General features: G+C 29.3%; 1 protein-coding gene across 1 annotated transcript in view; it reads right to left on the bottom strand.

Annotated features, from left to right (window-relative positions):
* LOC113382833 (ras-related and estrogen-regulated growth inhibitor-like) overlaps nucleotides 1-20,150 on the bottom strand; it is a 163,019-nt gene that overhangs the window by 29,702 nt on the left and 113,167 nt on the right. Inside the window, exon 4 of the mRNA XM_026621077.1 lies at nucleotides 10,233-10,309. Coding sequence (XP_026476862.1) covers nucleotides 10,233-10,309 — 77 coding nt within the window. The remainder of the gene's footprint in view (nucleotides 1-10,232; nucleotides 10,310-20,150) is intronic.

The raw sequence follows: 20,150 nt of genomic DNA, 5'->3' as shown, positions 1-20,150 counted from the left end.
ACGACAATCCAAAATGATAGATACTGTTACGTAAATGATTTATTCCATTTCGTTTGAAAATTTAGATCATTCAAGCTTTGCTTCCATAATCGCAAATAACACTTCTAGGACCGCAGTAAAAAATAATAACAATTGCCCCAAGTTTTCTAACATTGAGACCATTGTTAAAATATGAGTTTAAGATTTCCAAAATTGCTCAATTGAATGACCCTATTTTAATAAAATGTACTAAAGTGTGTTGGCAAGTTTCATCAAAAAAGTTTGCACATTCAATCAGGATTGTAAAGTGTAAATATTCGAGTAAAAAAATCAAGTACGGGTATTAGTCATAAGCCAAGAGTGAATTCTTACTATGACCCAATTCGGCGACCTCCGCAGGTTGCCCTCCCCTGTGACACTCAAAAGAAATGTGAAGATTGAAAAGCGACTCTGCAAAAATAATAACAACAAAACGCATGTAAAACGCCCGGAGTAAGTATAAGTACGTCGAGTTGGAGAGCTTAGAAATTATAAACGCCACTTACGGCATCCGACATTGAAATGCGCGCCGCGGAGCAAAAACTTGATAATGTGTTGAATCAATCAAAGGCGAAACACTGTCTAGGCACTGTTTTATTTCATTAACAGTCATCATTTCATTACATTCGAAGAAAAAACACTTTGGACGTTTATGCCCGAGCATGTATAATTATGCGAAAATTGTTGCACTAGAATTGTGTCTACTCTTGGGCGCTGTCAGGTTCATTCATGATTAGATTTGCATGGTTGACAATGTATTTTTTTTTTTGGATAGATCATTTTTGAGCTTTTGTTGTAGTAATCAAGATCGTAAGATGTGTAAAAAAGCACATAAAATGGACAAAATAAGCTCAAAACTACTGTGTGCGCACTACACCCTCCTCGGGATAGTCCAGTAAAAGCTCAATACCATGAAGATCGTTGCCTTCATATTGGTCAAAAAATATAGAATAATACAAAAATACTTCAGATCACCTAAATTCTTTAGCTTATAAAACAGTATCTAAGCACTGTCTTATTTTATTAACTATGATTAATTTGTTACATTCGAAGAAAATCACTTTGGACAATTTTATGTACAAGCTATAATTTCTTTTATTGGAGTAATTTGATTATTATTTTTAAGTAATTGTTGGAGTAATTTGATTATTATTTTACCGTGGTCCTAGAACCATTATTTATAGTTCCAAAGTCTAAGCAAACAAAAATTATGAAAAGTAACCATAATTACCAACATACGGTTACAGATTGACTAAAGCTCTAAGAACAATCTTAAAGCTCACATTTTTAAAATTGAACAGGTTATTTTTTAAAATAATTTTAGGATGGGCAATTTGATCATTATTCCTAACCGTCGTCCTAGAATCATTACTTATAGTTCTAAAGTCTGAGCAAATGAAAATACTGAAAAGTAATCGTAATAACAAACATATATGATTACAATTTGGCCAAAGCTCTAGGCTCCACCTTAAAGCTCATAATTTTAAAATTTTATGGGTTAATTTTTTTAAAATAAATTTTAAGATAGTTACAGTCAATCCTATCACCCCGTTATGATTGACGTTAAGTTCTGGGACATATGATGATTTAAAGAAAAAGTTCCATATCACTTGAATTTTTTTCGTAAAAAACTGGAAGACTTTTTTCTAGTTCAAAAAAATAAAATAAAAACTAATTAAATACATGATGTTTTAAAATCAATTCCATTTTCTCGATTTTCAGTATCAATCCAATTATGATAAATAATGAAAATTAACCTGAATAACCAAGATAAAGTTACAGTTTGACCAAAGCTCATAATTTTTTCAGAAAAAAGAACTATATAATATAGATTTTATTTTATATTTCTGAACTTGAAAAAAGTCTCCTTGTTTTTTTTCGATATTTTCAGAATATGAGACTACTCCCCAATGATGTTTTAACATCAATTCCATTTTTCGATTTTCAGTATCAATCCAATTATGACTATTATGAGAGTTTCCTGAGCAGGTTTATAAGTAGGTACATCCTATTCGTATTTATGTTTTCCGTTCAAGGAACAAGCAAAAAGCTTGCAAGTGTCATGTTGTGTGTTCATAGAACAGAATATATGAATAATGTCTTATCGTTAGACCTACACACGATAAAACATTGTAAAGAGAGGTCCATTGACAATCGCATTCGGAATAGCAGTAGTTGTCCAGCGTGGGCTGCTCCAAAGATGATCTTATAATAAATGAAAGACGGGAAGCACTTCAATGCTGCCTTAGATGGCGGAATTGTGTTTAAGTCAACATGAATTAATTGGACAATCAGGAAACACTGGTCGTGGTTTAGATATTTAACCAGTGGCGCCTTAAACCAAACACGGATACTTAGGTATCATCAGAATCGAGGCACGATGAATACATTCGTCAAATTTAGAAAAAGTTGCGATGGCAAATAATGGAAAATGGGTTTATTTTATAAGCAAAACTCAATCACTAACATTTGGTTGAATACCACATAACATTTTGACAGCTTTTAGTTCCATTTTATATGAGAAACGGTAAACTAGCTTTGCCATAACATTGGTCTATTTTAGAGCAGAACTGGTCCCTATATATGGCAATATCCAACAACCTTGATGCAACATCTAACAAACAATAATACTGTATTTTTACCATTTATTCACCAACGAGCAAAGTTCTCTTGAATCTGATCTCCTCCTCGGCTAGCGACAACTAAGTTATTAGTCTTAACTGAATAATAACACGTTGCCTGATATGATAATATTATAAATATATACTAGCTCCCAGTTAAGCGCTTATATCTGTCGCTTTACAACACTTTACATATTATGCAAATCAGGTTCTTCTTTCCATTGAAGTTCCAGTTGCCTGTAATAAGTGCATCCCTATAATTTCGATTGTCTCAAAGATCTCACTGTGCGCGACAAATTATATATTTCGAGCAATGAGAAAAGGAAACAAAAAATTAATATTTTTGTTCACAAGTTATCAATAATTAGAATGGAGTCATGCAGTAGTGACATCGGTTCTCAACTACATTATTTCCAATATTGATAGCTCATAATAGCCCTAACCTAGCATCTGCTTCATCAATAAAAAAGTTCATCAGTATTAAAAAAATTTATCACACAGAGATAGGACAACCATTTAGGTTGCCATCTATAAAGCTACCCATAAAAACAAGTCAGCACAACAGCTTATAAAATCACAAATCCCTTGACTTGTCAATCTTTTGTCTAACAAATTGTTACATAAACCCACCTTATCTGAGAATAAGCTTACCAGTAAACTCCAAAAACCATCATCAACACCATCCAACTCCTCCAATTCCCCCAACTTTCCTTTTCTCCAGTATCTTCCTCTACCAACGCCATCATCGCGGTTCGAAATAATAAATAATATTTCCGCGAGTGGCTATTTGCATGTTATTACACAGCAGTTTCTTACCTTCTGCTGCTCGAATAATAAAAAAAGTATAAAAACGTGTTCGAAATGATTTGAGATTATCACAGCGAGTACTGCAAATACATATAATACGCCTTTTTTATCAATTCCTCTACCCGCGGGCGAGCTAATTGCAAGAGACGTGGCTGCTGCCAAGGTCCCGAGATCTCAGCTAAATATACACCGCGCGAAACTCATGAATAAAATCCCTGATTGATTTTAATCGCGAAATAATATTTCATCCAGTGATATGAGAATAAACGATCGATTTTATTATACCGAGAAGAATGTAAATGTATAGACTTATGTGGAACAGAAGGGGTTAATGATATTTTAAAATTGTGAACTAAGGACTCATGAATTTCAGTACTTCTTCATATCGATAGGAGTATGCGGATCTAATTTCGAATAGTCCACTGATTTTCAAAATTTTAAATTCATAGTTCTACAAAAGATCTTCAAAACTTGGGCAAATCTATTGTTTTTAACTGTGGTCATAGAAATGTTATGCACTGTTGTGGTTCCAAAGCCTAAATTATCAAAATTAGTAAAAATGAACTACAACAACCAAAAAATTATCACGATTTCTTCAAAGCTCTAGGTGCCACTTGAAAGCCTCATAATTTGTGGTATTGTTTTTGACTGTGGTCATAGAAAATGTTATTCACTGTTACGGTTCCAAAGCCTAAATTATAAAAATTAGTAAAAATGAACTACAATAACCAAAAAATGATCATGATTTCACCAAAGCTCTAGATGGAACTTGAAAACCTCACAATTTGCACACAACGTAAGATTAGTATTTTTTTATTTTTTTCGGGACAGTTAAGTTCATTCTGTTCTGGCTTGATGTCTGAAACACCCTGTATATATTTACATATTGTTTACACAAAAATATTATATATATATATATATATATATATATATATATATATACCTACAAAAAAAACTTTGTCGGTTGATCTATTTCTTGTCGATAAATTTATTATTATATTAATTCAAATAAAGATGGCTTTTTATTGGATGCAGAAATGTCGGATGAGGGCTTCTACCACTTGAGAACATATTGCTAATATCTTATTAAGGCGACTTTTTTTTATTTTTAGTCAATTTAAATCATTTCCTGTCAGTTCATCCCATATATAACACAATATTATACAGTTATTTTATCGTCCAGATTGTGCCAATGATCTTATCTGTATTATTAAATTATGCACATATAAATTGTTCCTTATGTATGATATAGTAAAAGTGAGATTTTCCTGTATTTGATATCTTTATTACTCGTGTCTATTATCGAGTTATCTTAGACATTTTCAATATTTACTTGCCTAGCAATAAACGATGCAAATATACATCATTATATCATCAGTAATAAAATAGGTATATTATTAAATTCAACCTAACTAGGTTGTGAATGAATCAAATCTGTGATAAAGCTACCTAACTAGAAATTATGTAATTAACTTTTGAGATCTTTGCGAAAAAAACAATACCATTTGATCACAAGCTTAATCCCTAATAAACCTACTATAGTCAAAGATAATATATTTAATTCAACATTATTTGTAAATTATAGTTTTACTACTATCAATGCATATTTTAGTGTCATTTTTGCAATATTGTTTTTATTAGAGCGGAATAGATAAAAAATGAAAAAATCACTGCTTTGATAAAAGTGAATTAATTGACTAAGAAAGTCTATATAGTTTATATTAATAGTTAGAATATTTGATTAAATTTGAGAATAATGGAAAAAATATTACGATCCCATCACTAACATAGGACCATAATATTCTAATAGCTAAAAATTGCAATATTGTGTTGTGTTTTAAGTAGGTGAGAATTTTACTATCATTATCTGATCATGTGTAGGAAATCTGATTAGTAAGATACTTCATATAATGTAAACAAACTATTAGATTCAAGTAAATAAATTTATTTTGCGCATAATTTTAAGACATGTCATAAGGCGAGCATGTTTATAACACTGAAATCAGATCTAAAATATGGCTAGAAAATTTCCTGTAATAATTTACAGACATCAGTGACAATATTCTGCGATAGTACTGTTACAATATTTAATTTATTTCCTTATTAAATTTCATGCTATATGATGTGAAAATTTATGAGATGAAATTGACATAGTTTACGATAAATGTTGTAAATTGACGATTTTTTAATTATTTCCAAGGGATACAAAACAAAAGCACAGAACATAATTTTGGGATATTTGATATATTTCCATCGATTCAACAAATTTCCTACAATCGATATCATCAAGTTCCAAAAACAGAAGATATTTTTAAGATACATAATATATTTCCATCAAATCCACAAATTTACATTTGCTGAATTATCGGAAATTTTTTGCCTAATCTGATTTGATGAAATACAGAGTTATCAAAATACTTTGTTAAAAGAATAATGTATTTTTTTTTGAAAACCTAACCTGATATATAAAAATTATATCGTAAATAAGCTTGTTCGTAGCCCAAGAAGCAAAAGCTTCAGACTTGCATTTTCTATTTCATTTTTATAAATTTTGAAAAAAAGGTTTTCAAGAAATAGTGATATCAGTCTTCATAAAATAAAAAAACAATAAATTACAACTTTGTCATTAAATAATATAGCAATAAGTGAAAAAATATAAAAACAGAAACGATGAGCAGAAAACAATGACAAGTTCCCTATTTAACCAGATAATTTAGCTCTAACCAATAGATATATTTCTATTTCTCAACTATGAAATAAAAAATCATAACAATAAAATTTTACAAAAAAATTAATTCAATATAATTTTATTTAAAACAAAAAATCTATGGGGTCATATGACATTCGATATTGTCATTTTTTTTTAATAAGAATGCCTGTAACATAATGCATTGAGGTTCTGTAAACTGAGATATTTAGATTGATAAAAATCACATTTTTTACATATTTCATTAGTGACCCATAATATGACTGGGTCACCTATGATATGTAAAAATATTTTTTAAAAATTGGATAGAAACATATCACGTATCTTGTAAATAACTATAAATATTCATATGAGACCATTATATGAAATATATTTTTTTTAAATTATCTAGAGTACATTTTAAACTTTTGAATGAGGTAGAGTTGAATTGAATGATTATATTTACATTATTATATTGATATATAGATGTCAGACGTAGGATTGTAACTATTAATTAATTGAATCTTCTATTATTTTCAGAAATTATTAAATCAAATTTGTTTAAGGAAAAACTATGTGATGAAACGTGCCAACGTACCTTTTGTAATACATTTTGTACCATTAAGTGTGTTACATAAAAATTATTACCAATTATGCAACATCAAAAAGCAACAAATGCTCAAGTACTCGTGAACATTTAATAAAATTTTAATTGACAGCAACTTCTACAAACGATCATTGAAGACGCATCAAAAGTCTCTTCACCGTCGACAACAAGTTGAGGAATAACAAAAGACGAACTATATTCCAACAATGTGAAACAGATGTACCATCATATATTAAATGATATTTCTTTGATGAAAAGGTAGTATGTAATCAAACAATTGTGCAAATGCATCTTAGAAGGGCCACACGAGTCAACGAGAGTTCACACGTCATTCAAGGAGGAAGAAGTAGTAATTATTTCGAAGATTCCCAACATTGAAAATATTATGATTCTATGAAATTTATTAATTAATTTTTATCTGGCATAAGGTCTACTTCAGTGGTTAGGATATCTGGCTTTTACTCAGGAGACTCTGGTTAGATTTCTGAGTTACCACCACTGACCACAAAAAAATCCTTGATGCCATCTTTTTAGACAATTCTAATTATTTGAACAAGATTTAAAAAAGATTGGTACATTTTTATTGTTTACTATAAATGCATTAGATTAATTTTATCAGAGTGATTCACTAAATAATCTTAAACGGAATGGATTCAGTATCATATTCAAGAAAAAATGTACCAAATTTAAATTGTATTTCATCTTCAATATACATTTAGTTAAGAAATAATAAGATTATTCCCAATCGATGGCTTTGTACTAGAAAACCTGGTAGGTGGTTCTGAAGTACTTTTCTCTATATGAGTTTCACTTTCTTCAAAGACTTTTCTTTAAGTTTCACTTGATGTGAAACTTCCTACTTCCCAGCTCACCCATTTGCAGGAGCAAGGTCAACATTGTTTAAACAAACAATCATATATATATATATATATATACCTACATATATCTATTATTTGTTCATTGATTATTTATCATTATCAATTAATCGAATCTTGCAAAACGTTTACTGTATACTAGAAGCAAGACTTTACAATTGGATTTTCATTACCTATTTATACAAATATGTAGAAACCAGTTGTAATTATTTGAACTTGATTGGTGCTGTTTTCTGCAAAATATTGTATTAAAAAAAATTAGGTGTAAGGGCATTTTGTCTTAAGGCAAGTTAATAAACGACTTAATCAATCAGGGTTTTGGAATTTGCAAAATTTGTTCAGAACTTTTGGCAAATTCTGGACGAAAACTTTTGTTGATTATAAAGAATGGGAATTGGATATATACGAGGTGTGTTCAAAAAGTACCCGGAATTACTAATAATTAAATTTCGCGGGTCTGGAGTGTCTGATTGTCAAATTTTTTTTTTTATTGTATTGGTATACATGCCCCTAAAGTATGATGAAATTTTCAGCTATATTCACTGTTTACTTTGTCTGTGGTAGTCGCTAAGGTTCGACGTGTTTTTCTGAGCTCGGCGATTTTTACAATGGAAGAATTGAAAAGTCAAAGAATTTGTATTAAATTTTGCGTAAAAAATGAAATAGTGTTGCAAAGTGCAAAAATTCACCAGATATGGCTCCGTGTGACTTTTTCCTATTCCCAAAGTTGAAGAGACCCATGAAAGGACGGCGGTTTTCCTCGATTGAAGAAAATCGCTGAGAGTGCTCAAGGACATATCAAAAAGTGAATATCAAGGGTGCTTCGAAAATTGGAAAAAACGCTGGCATAAGTGTATTATATCTGGGGGGGACTACTTTGAAGGGGACCACATTAATGTAGACGAATAAATAAATATTTTTTTGAAAAAACGAAAATTCCGGGTACTTTTTGAACAGACCTCGTAAATGTATATAATAAAATGTATGCAATAAAAATTACTCGGCCGAAATTCAAGCCCTTATTGAGTTCTATCAAGATGCTTTTGACTTTTTAATCAAATCGTTTTTGAGAAAACATCGACGAAAAATCAAATTTTGCTCGTACACAGACAAACTTTTCCTAATTTTGATATAAAACGATTCAGAATGAATTCATCGTAGAAAAGCAGATTTTCTGGCAAGATATTAAAGTTAATAAAGTGTAATTAAAATTACAGTGTCTGCAACCGAAATCCAAATCCCAATTAAGATCAGAAACAATTACCCAAGTTGAAATATCCGGATGAAAGAAAGTAAACTGAAAAATATCCAATCGATGACTTCTTATCAGATGCAAATAAATATTTATGACAGCAATTAATTTGGCAACCAATTAATGTGTTGAGTATTTGAATTGTTTTAACAGTACTGTTGTTTGTTAAGAAGATTTTTATCTTAACTTATGAATTGCCTTCAGGTATGACGAGGAAATCGTTAGTTAGTATCTTCACTTTCACAATTGGAAGAAGATTAGTTTTGTAATTGATATTTCATTTCGATTTTCGAATAAGACGTTTTCATTTTTTCACAGAAAATATAAGAAATCCGCGATCAATAACATCATGTTTATATGATCCAAGTACATTATTTAAAATAAATTAAAATTCTCCCAATCCAATATCGCACCAGTACAAAGTATCATTTATATCCATCCATATTATTAAAACCGTAATGTTCCAAGAGGCAATTTATAAACCGTATGCATATTTGTCATGTTTTTCTGGAACGAGTGCCAAATATTATTCGAATAATGAACATAAGCGTTAAATTGATTGAGTGGACACAAAAACGTTTAACTTTTAATAGGTCACTTTGGAAATGATCGATTTTTCGTATTCTGTCGATGTCGGTAGTAAGAGATAATAAGAAAATAAGTTATATATTTATGAACCAAAACTTTCTCAGCATGTTAATAGGTTAAAATTTATCCTTCACCAATTTTCCATTCCTAATCAACATTTAGCACAATGTACCATTTTCCTTCCCAGTTTCTCCACGAAAATCAGATCTCGATTGTAATTAAATTTCTCTATTTATTTATCACGCACCTATTAAGTATTATTATAAGGTGCAGGAAGATTAGTTTTATAATATGTTTTATGGTAGTTTGTAATTCTAAACACAGTATCCGTATTGATGGCAAACTATTAGAGAATTTTATTGTGCAAACTTTCTAGTAGGTGTATTAAGCTGTAAAGCCAGTTTATAAAAGTACAAAGTACACGTATATCGCTTCTATCTAATTAGGTCTTTGATCATCTTTGAAGATCACGTGCGATCGTTGATTTTAATGGAGATTACTAAAAGTTGTTGCATTTTACCTGTATTTAAATAAATGAAGATGAAACCTCGAAGAAGGGCAAAAGTTTTAGAAGGGTTAAGATCTATAGCACAACAAGAGAAAGCAAAATCATCAGAAGTTCTTGATTTTATGGTCCAACAAAATTAGCCGTTTTGGTATTTTAGCAAGTAACATTTTATTGTGTTTTTTGTCGGTTTTTTTTATCGATTCCGAATCGATGTTCTTCGATAAAACGTGTGAGAAATAAATTTTTTACAATAAAATATAAATCACTCACCACACATTTGGACGTGTCGAGAATCTCAACTTCTGTGGTCACGTTGTCAAACGTGACGTTATGCCGATACAGCAAATCTGAAAAACAAAAAAAAAAACATTAAAACACAAGAAATGAATGAATTAATTATATAGAATAAATCTTTTTGCATTTTCCTCTATATTTGAGCAATAATAAAAAATCCTAGGAGCTGTAGCGATCAACCGTTCTCGAGATATTCGCTAAAAACCATTCGCTCCTTTTCACATATTAAAAAATGCGTTTTTCTCGAAAACTATTTGAAGTGCGATCGAAATTTTTTAATAGCATTTTCCTTACGCCATAAGGTATCAACGTTGTGAAAATCATCAAAATCGGAAACAAAAAATTTTCATTCAAAATCGGATACAATACAAAGCCCTAGCATCATGCTATAAATTCAGTTTTTTCTTATTTACTCGGCAACCGTTGACAATATTAAAATGCAGTTTTTTTCACGTTATTCTAGCCTACAAGACAATTCACCTGACGCTTAATTGAAGCTTCTACGTGCCCGGGAAGTATGTGAAAAGTTAAAAAAACCAACAAATTTTTCGTCCATTTTTGAGCTTTTTTTACTCTGAAATCTTTAAGCTCTTATAACTTTTGAACGAATCATCATAGGACCTTGATGTTTTCAGATGAAATATTCTAAATCCAAAGATCTTTAACCCAGTATAAAAATTTTTAAAATACCTCCTACCGTTCGCGAGATATAGCCCAAAAACTGTTTCAAATTTACAAGTTTGAAACAGTTAATCTAATCTTAACATCTGGTGATAATATTTTACATAGTAAACTGATAACTAATATTAATTTAATCAAAACATTTCTGTATGTATTTCAGATCGAAGTTTCGCATTAAAACCAACAATTGGTGACTTCATCAACTATTTGGCAAAATGATATTATGGCTTAAATTTCAAAGATTTTATATAGTAAAACATCAATTTAGTCAACATCCAGACTGTATGTATTTCTGAAAAAAAAATAAATGCAATCGCAACCTAGTAAGCCCTATGAGCTATTGAGCTGACTTCTTAAACGACGTGGCTCTTATATATTTGGCAACCCAAACGGTTGTCCTATCTTTACGCGATAAATTCATTTAAATAAAAAATTCAAAGCATTATGTTTTCTTCTGTTCGGTAGTTGCAAAAGTCATAGACCTGGAAATAAATAGCCGTTTTGCGATGCTCGGAAGATATTGCGTAACAATGTAAAAGAACGTCTGTCGGCGCATCCTGGCGAAGATTCAAAACCGCAAGACAAAAGCTGATGCAAAGAGAACAACTTAAACCAGGAGCTGGTAAACATATCTTAATTTAATATATTACAATATATTTGACGGTGAAATGTATGTGTTCGGACGTCTTTTCATTTTATTATATTGGCCATGAAAGTGACAAACTTCAAGGCATTAAGCTTTACACGGAATGGTTGCTACCCCTGGTAGAGGGGATAGCGGAGTGTTTTTAATTGAACTAGTAGTTCACTTCAAAAAGTAAAGTCCGCTTAACAACATGTAAATAACCAATAAAAATAAATATATCTTTCTTCATTTATAACTTACTAACAAATCAGTGATTGTAATTAGAACTGCAACAAATACATAATATACAAGCAAATCAGTGTTTAATACAGTCCACAGCTACAAGGGTTAAATTATAACCCAACAACCTGAATTATCGAAGGAGAGTTTTAATAAATTCTATAACTACGTAAGCAAAAGTACAGTATGAATAAAATTTTGGATGGCATAACATCAAATACAAAAAAAAGAATGTTTTTTTATAATTTTAGTATCCTAACAAACTTTATGTTCCCAGATAAAAAAATCAATATAGTTAAAGACTCTTCTTTTTTACTTGACATTATGCCCTACAAGATGTTATATTATGTTATAATTTGGTTTAGGTTTGTTCCCCCAGCTCTCTGTCGAATTCTCAGGTTGAGATAATAAAAGCAGGTAAGGGGTACCTGAGATCCAATTACACGAATACATAGTAAGTTTCTTACGACTACAGAGGTAGAACAAATGATCGTTCTCGAATGATCTTGAGCAAAAACCTTCTTTTCTTTCAGCTCGTTTTGATGAAATGATACTACGCAGAGCCATTACGAGATAAAGCTACTTTTTCACTCATAGGAAAGGAAATATGGTGTTTAATTTGTTACATTACAGGTAGGTATTTTAACTCATAAAAGGACAAAGTTCATATGAAATCATTTTTTTTGAAAAACTCAAAAGTAAAGTCACTTGAACCTCTAAAATTTGTAAATTAATCGCTGAATTGCAATGAATAATTGACATACCTTTTTTAAAATTGGTACTTCCTACAAATCATATGGATTATTATACATAACAAAGTCATCTATGTGTCATCCTACAGACTTATTTAGTGATGTAGTCATAAACCTTAAAACTACATGGATTGCATAAAATAATTGCATAAACATAGAAGGGGACTGTGACGTCACCTTCTGAACGAGCGTAGCCGACAATCGTAGAAGTGTCTCCCGATTGTATCTTTGTACACTTGGGACACAATAGAAAATATATGAGGCATTTTAACAGTTTTTACTACAAATTTATACAAAAAAGTGGCATTGCCAAAACAACGCTATGTTACGGTGTATTTAACCGGAGAATTGGGCCAAAAATTCTATTATATTTATAAGATCTTACGCTTACGCATTATAAGGTTTTATTAAATACTGCAAATATTAGCATAATTTAGTATTACAAAAAATCCCTTCTAATGTGAAATATCATTTAGAAATGATATACAAAGTGTGTACAGATATTGGCTTTACTCAAACGTGAGTAAAATTTATTCAACTGATAAAGTTATCCCCGCGGCTAAATTGATAGTGTGTTTTTGATACGGCCAGTTCTCGAACGAGCAACCGGCTCGACTTTTTTGCAACAAAAATGAAATGGATTCAAGTTCAAATCTTCGATCGTGGCTAGTAGCATTTTATATTTTAATATATGGCATTGGATTGAACTAAGTACCAACTTTTGCATAAACGAGAATAAATATAAGCCGAAAGAATTTTTCGCGATCATAAACGGGAGATAAATTTAATCTATGTATGTACTTATAGTCTCATTACAAAAACATGTACACTACATTTTTTTCTAGTGTTGTTATAGTATTATACATCTTTCATTCCCCAAAGTTGTCCACAACTAAAGCTTCTCTCTCCCAACAAAAATTACATACAACCCTGAATTTTCACCATCCAACCAAAAACCCTTATTTTGCAATAATTATTCTAATAAACCAATCAATTTCATCCTCTTAGATAATTATAATCTTTTTTGTCAATGTACCACTGATAATTTTGATTAAAATTTCCGTGATCTTATGCCAAAGCTAAAATTTACAAAAAAAAAAATTATACTATTGTATCTAGACAGTCAATTCATGTTATATTTAGTTTTAAGGAGACAAAGTCTGTCCTATGACAATCCTTATAACAAAGTTCTGCTATATTATCAATAGTAGTGATCAATAAACCTAGTTAAAACTTAACGACTCTAAACCCTTTCAACACCTTAAATAAATGGATCCTTATATCTATTTCTACATAATCTGTGTTGACAATATCAATCCCAATTAAAGGACGAGTTCCAAAAACCTTCTTACACGACTTGTTCTCGAGATAGGTCAAGAATGATGAAAAATCGATCCCCGGAGCAGTGTTCGAATTGTTTGCTATGTCTCATAGAAATTGGTCACATGTCCTATTGAATATTCTACTATTGAATAATTTATCATTGTTCTAATAGAACGCCAGGCGATAAGGTACCTAGATTCTGTTAGCCTAGATATTATTTTATATTTTGTAATGTGAGAAGCAATATATTACAGAAAGGTATTCGATCGTTGAACGGCGTCGAAAGAGATTTTGTCTCTAGATAAAATTCACGTGTAAACATATGGTAGACCGATTTGGGTTTTGTTAAAAATAAGACATTCTGTCTAGTTAAAAATGAGATAGAATATATGTGGAAATCGATGAGAAATATTTAAATGAAGTCTTCTTCTTTGCCTCATTAATTTCATTAACACTTATTAGAACATGATATCATGAGACCGATTTCCATTTAGAAATAAAAAAAAATTCAAATTATGATGATATTTTAGTTATTTTAATAAATTTGGTTGAAGTTAAATATGATAAAAAAGTATATATTAGGTTGTCAAATATCTGCCTTCCGCTTTTTTGCTCTTGGTTTATAATACAAAAAGGCGGACAACCTTATATATACCGCTCAATACAACTTTGCTTACAATTTTTCTTTGAAATATAGAATTTTCGTGTAAAAAAATCCATGTAATAATTTAAATTATTAATGTGTTCAGTTATCATGGTTTTAAACTGCTTACTATTTCCTAAGAATTATTTTAATGTTGACGAAGAAGTTGGTTCAGATTTTGGCTCGTTTTACTTATGTATGTGTGTTCACAATCACAGCAGTTTATTTGGTCAACTAAATTTCTGAGACAGTAGGAGTTCAAGTTTATTGTAATGTAAAACCAAAAATAAATTGTGAATAATGACATTTGCTAAAATTATCATAATCTTATAGCTCTCCACAATTTTGTCATTTTTCCAGTTAATTCGATAGCAATTAAATTGTATCCACACTTTCGAATTCAGGTCCCTGTAAGTCTCATAATGTCCATCGATATAATTTTTACTTTGGTGTGCATATATCGAGATTATTAAATGGCATGTACAGTTATCGATATGAAACATGAATGCATTGTTCGATTGTTCTTGTACGTAGTACATCCATTCACGTATGGATTTACCTCATAATAAGAGAGCTAGGAACCCATTTTTTGATCAACATACACATATATTTTTCACGTTTTGTATTCAAATAAATATATATCAAAACTTTGAATTGATTATTAATAAATGTAAATAGATTCTTAAATAAATATAGAAAATAGCATTTGGCAAAAGTTTGAGGTTCTCAGCCATAGCAAAAATACAAAAACAGGTTGATTGAGAATACTAGGAGTCTAGCAAGGACACTTTTAGATCAAATTCATAACATAATTTTTTTAAAAAATCTAAAGACCTACTTTAAGTATACTAATGAGTAATAATAACTCATAGTATCTTCTCCTCTCCTATTTATTACTGTAAGGAACTACCCCACTGTACGCAGCATCATATTTTTTTATACTTTATAAACAATTGATTTTATTTGATATCTCATGTAGATTTTTCATTTTCTCATACATATTTAATGCCATATTATATTTCTAATAATTTCATTTACCAAAGCTCTCATTTTACCATGTCGTGTGCTTTTACAAGTTTAGCGTCACGAAATCGGACGATTAAAAGTTGCATCGTTAATCGGCTTTATATGAATAATTTTCTCTTTGTAGATTTTCGCATTATAAACGAGGTTATATCTATAATAATGATGCCGTGAATTGTCGATTACCATCACGGATAATAGATTTTGAATAGACAAAATCTATTTGAATTTCTAGCGATAAGTAGAAAGAAAACGGATTAGAAAAATAATAGAAATTCAGCATGGAACTGTACCAGGTACGTTAAAAAAATATGATGAACGCTTTAGGTTTTAAATTATCTATATCTTTATTTTTATTATTTCATATTACAATAAATTTAAACTCGTACCACTTCAGAAATTTAGTTTACCAAATTAATTGCTCAGATTGTGAACATACGAGACATAGGTGAAACGAGCCAAAATCTGAACCAACTGAACCAAAAATAATTTATTTTTATATATGATTGGAAGCTTTTGTATAACGTGAAAACTCCATTACATTATATACTGAATTTAATACAATATGATTATAATAAATAAACAAATTTAAAAATTCAACAATTCTTGCCCAAGGGGAATTACTTTATCATGACATACTGTCCAAAATAATTCAATAAGCACAAAAAATTAATTTTTTGCAGAAAACTTCTAAAGCTGTTATATTTATGATAGTACATAATTCGAAACTATTATAATAAATTTGAAGAACTATTCAAAAATTAAGGATCAATAATAATATTTAGATTAAAAAGAGTGAACGAGGACAAAGATCAAATTTTGAATGATGGAATAAAAAAATGTTACGCTTTTTTATTAATAGAGAAATTTAGATAAAATATGGCTTTACTATGAAATATCTTAATAACTTTTTCATTTCTCATTCCAGATGGAAGTATTACCAATTCGCCTTCGTTTTCTTCAGACAAATACTGGTTTCCCTCAACCATTTTCAATTTTTTTAAAAATAGTGATCATGATATTTTGATAAGTTTATATACTAATTAATATATCTCACATAGATTAAACCCATGATTGATTATTTAATATTACATAAAGTTCATTTATGACCCAATTACCTCATACTTTCTAATTTACTAGCAATATTATCTACTTGTAAGGAAGTATGGAAATATCATTACTCATTTATGATTTTATTTAATTATCGTAATAATTAATTTCTAGCTCATTTTATAGCACTATTAAGGTATATTTATAGCATATACCACCATAATGTTAAGTGACATGAACAAATTAATATAGCTGCTTTAAATGAATAGTATATAAATTGTTTAATTTATCTTAAATAAGTATAATAATTTCTTCTGTATTCCACCAAATACTTATTATTTTTTCTTATTTTTGATGTTTTTAAATTTGCAGAATTGAAATGAAATTCTTCAAGTAAATATTTGAATTATGTTCGTTTGTTCAAGAAAGAGCGGGCCACATGTTAACAAACATGTGACATGGATTTTACATTGTTTTAAATGTCTTATTTTATCATAAATGAGAATATGTCATTATATATGTATTGTAAACAGGTTTATATAAATCCGATAATGCAAATATGTAAGAGAGTTTAATGAAATCATTGTTATTTTGAAGTAAAAAATATTTGTGTAATAGCTGGCTAAAATTAGAGATTGCATTATAAATGTCTATGCATAATGAAACAAAATATTTGTATTGGTTTGTTAAATAATTCAGATAAGTTCTGAACTTTAGAATCTAAAAGGATGAATAAATGTGTATATTGTCAATATATTGATATAAAAAATTAAACTTGTTTATTGTTTTTAAACACCGTTACCATTTGGCATTTTTCTCAGAAATAATGAATTCGTGTACATAATACTTAAAAAAATACAAAGAGTTCTTTCAGGTTTGCTCGGTTCGAATTGGTTTTATGTGTTATAACAAGAATATCGTACTCATTCTCGATTTTTTTTATTTTTCAATTATGTTTTCCGTATAATTTGACTTACTCTATAATTTTCGAACTTGTGCCGCGCTACCGACACCTGAAGAAGAAATTCAATACGTTTTTTTTAATTGTGAAGAAAAAATTTAATATTTGTTTGTAAAAGTGTTTTTTATGAAATTGCTAATTACTTTTGCCATAATTATTCATACTTTTTATATTCAATTTTTTAAATATAAAATGCTCAACAATTATATTATTCTACATATTATATAAACCTTTGAACTTGAAATAATAAGAAATTGTGCAAAAATTAATCATGAAAAAAATGATTATTGGTTTGATTTTCAATAATGTAATTAATTATTTATTTTGAAAAAAAAAATCATACCAAATTGGTGACCCCAACGTGACCCCTTGAAGGGGAGTACTGTGGCGGCATAAAGGCGTCTGTATTTTTGATGAGGTTAAGTATTGACATCACAACGTGCAATAATCATTATGATAAATAAATCAAACGAAAAATTTATTATAAAGTTTTTCAAAATTCAATACCTGAATGGAACTGCTCAAAAAAGTTAAATTTAATAATAATTTTTGTTAATGAAGTTTCAATTAAGACCTTTAGTGCCAATGCAGGTCGATTTGCTTTAAAGAATAACAAAGGTTTACCGTTTCATTTTATATGTTTTATATAATGAAATATAAATTCTATGGACATACAAAAAGCCTTAGGAAAAACATTATCTAAAAATTTATTGCAAGTTTAGTTTCAAATCAATTTGCACATTGCATTAGAAGGCGTTAAATAATTTCTTGCTAATAATAGTTGCAAACAGTTTTACAGATAGTATTGTGTAAGTTCAAAAACTTATTCTTCATTCATTTTAAAACTATATAAAAACATTTACGCATAATTTATTTCTATTCTTAAGGTGCACTTCCTAGAGAAGTAAGAGTATGTTTACTTCTGTGACACTCTAAATATAAAGATATACAATTTAAACGATATGATTATGCCATTATATAAATATAACATATGCTTTTTATCAGATTCGGTTTATAAATATTGTATTATATCGCAATTTGAATATTTTGAAATGCAAAAACACGAAATCGTGAACATCTGTTTAGCATAACGCGGACATGTGTTTTCAAACAATTCTCATAATGTATGTAACTATTGTACGTGGGTTTATATGTAACAGCAACTGAATTTTATTGAATATTTTATAATATGATATATATATATATATATATATATATATATTAGAATACAGTTGACTAAAAAAAAATTCAACCGACGTTTTGCAGAAGCTTGTTACATTCAACTATCCAAAAAGCAATCATTAAGCGCACTGAAGGCATTACATACTTCTACTATTTTTATTATTTGAATAATGAAAATATTATTCTATATATCACTTATAATTATTCCTTTCATTTCACCCATCTATCTAATAACCAATGCAATCCCATCTTGAGGCTATTTTCGCTCATATTCCAACATCTCTAATTCCAAGAGAAAACAATAATTCAATTTTAAAAATTACAATCGTACAAAACTTAATGTTTGATAATGAATCTCTAGGGAATATAACGAATTATGATTTGATTAATTCTAGATAGCCTTTGGGTAGGACATATTTTTAAGAGAAATTAGAAATTGGCAATGATGCATCGAATGCCGGCACATTGTGTATTGTCTAAGGTTATGGCAGCTTGAGGTCAAAATGTTGATTATCAGAAAGCGCTTGGTTAAATGTCTTATAGGACCCCGGGCTTAATATAAATATATTATATTTATACCTTTATTAAAATAATACATACAGACACACAAGGAATACAAAAGCGAGAAAAACGTACAAGTAACCTGGAGTGAACCTAATTTCCTTGCAACAGGTTGAAAAAACGTAGATTTTCTTGAAATTTGAAATAGGGTAAAAATATGAGCCTAAACAAAATTAGAATATAATATATTCATGATTATGAATAAGAAAAATGTAATATCTACAATACTATATCCAAAAAGCAACTAAAAAGTGCCAGAAATTAAAATAATATAATATGCAGTATATATAAAATATAAGATGCAATATATATTTGGCAGATGCAATTATATGATTTGACAGATTTTTTTTAACTCATGCATATCATATTTTGCCTAACTCTACTAAATTATTTCAGAATACAATTAGGATATTATAATTACTCAAAACCAATTGAAATATGGTATGAGATTGTAAAAAATATACTTTTACCGCGGATACAACAATAATATAATTCTTTCTGAATTTATTATACTGTTTAAAAGACTGCAAGTTCCAAAACTATATCGTATGTTAAGACCATAAACAAATTACAAAAATCACATTAAATAGGATTTTATAAAATATAGGTTATTAAAAATTGTTGGAATGTGGACATGGGTACAGGACTACGTCTGTTGGGTCATCAAGTATAAATATAATGAGCAAATTCTTTGTCACTTCAAAAGCTCCAGAAACAAGTTTCGGGTAAACCATATGTGATTTTATGAACTTAACATTTCAAGATTAAGGAATTTGGAGTATGCTCAACAATCGATATCTGTCTCAAATTAAAAAAATAAATATTTGCACATGGTGTACGTAGGTGTTGAAAT

This window comes from Ctenocephalides felis, unplaced genomic scaffold (assembly GCF_003426905.1).
Source record: "Ctenocephalides felis isolate EL2017-DRISC unplaced genomic scaffold, ASM342690v1 CF-g0.4_SCAFFOLD_03570, whole genome shotgun sequence".
Classification (NCBI taxonomy): domain Eukaryota; kingdom Metazoa; phylum Arthropoda; class Insecta; order Siphonaptera; family Pulicidae; genus Ctenocephalides; species Ctenocephalides felis.
Note: the sequence above shows the minus strand (reverse complement) of the source record. Positions and strands in the feature narration are given on the sequence as shown.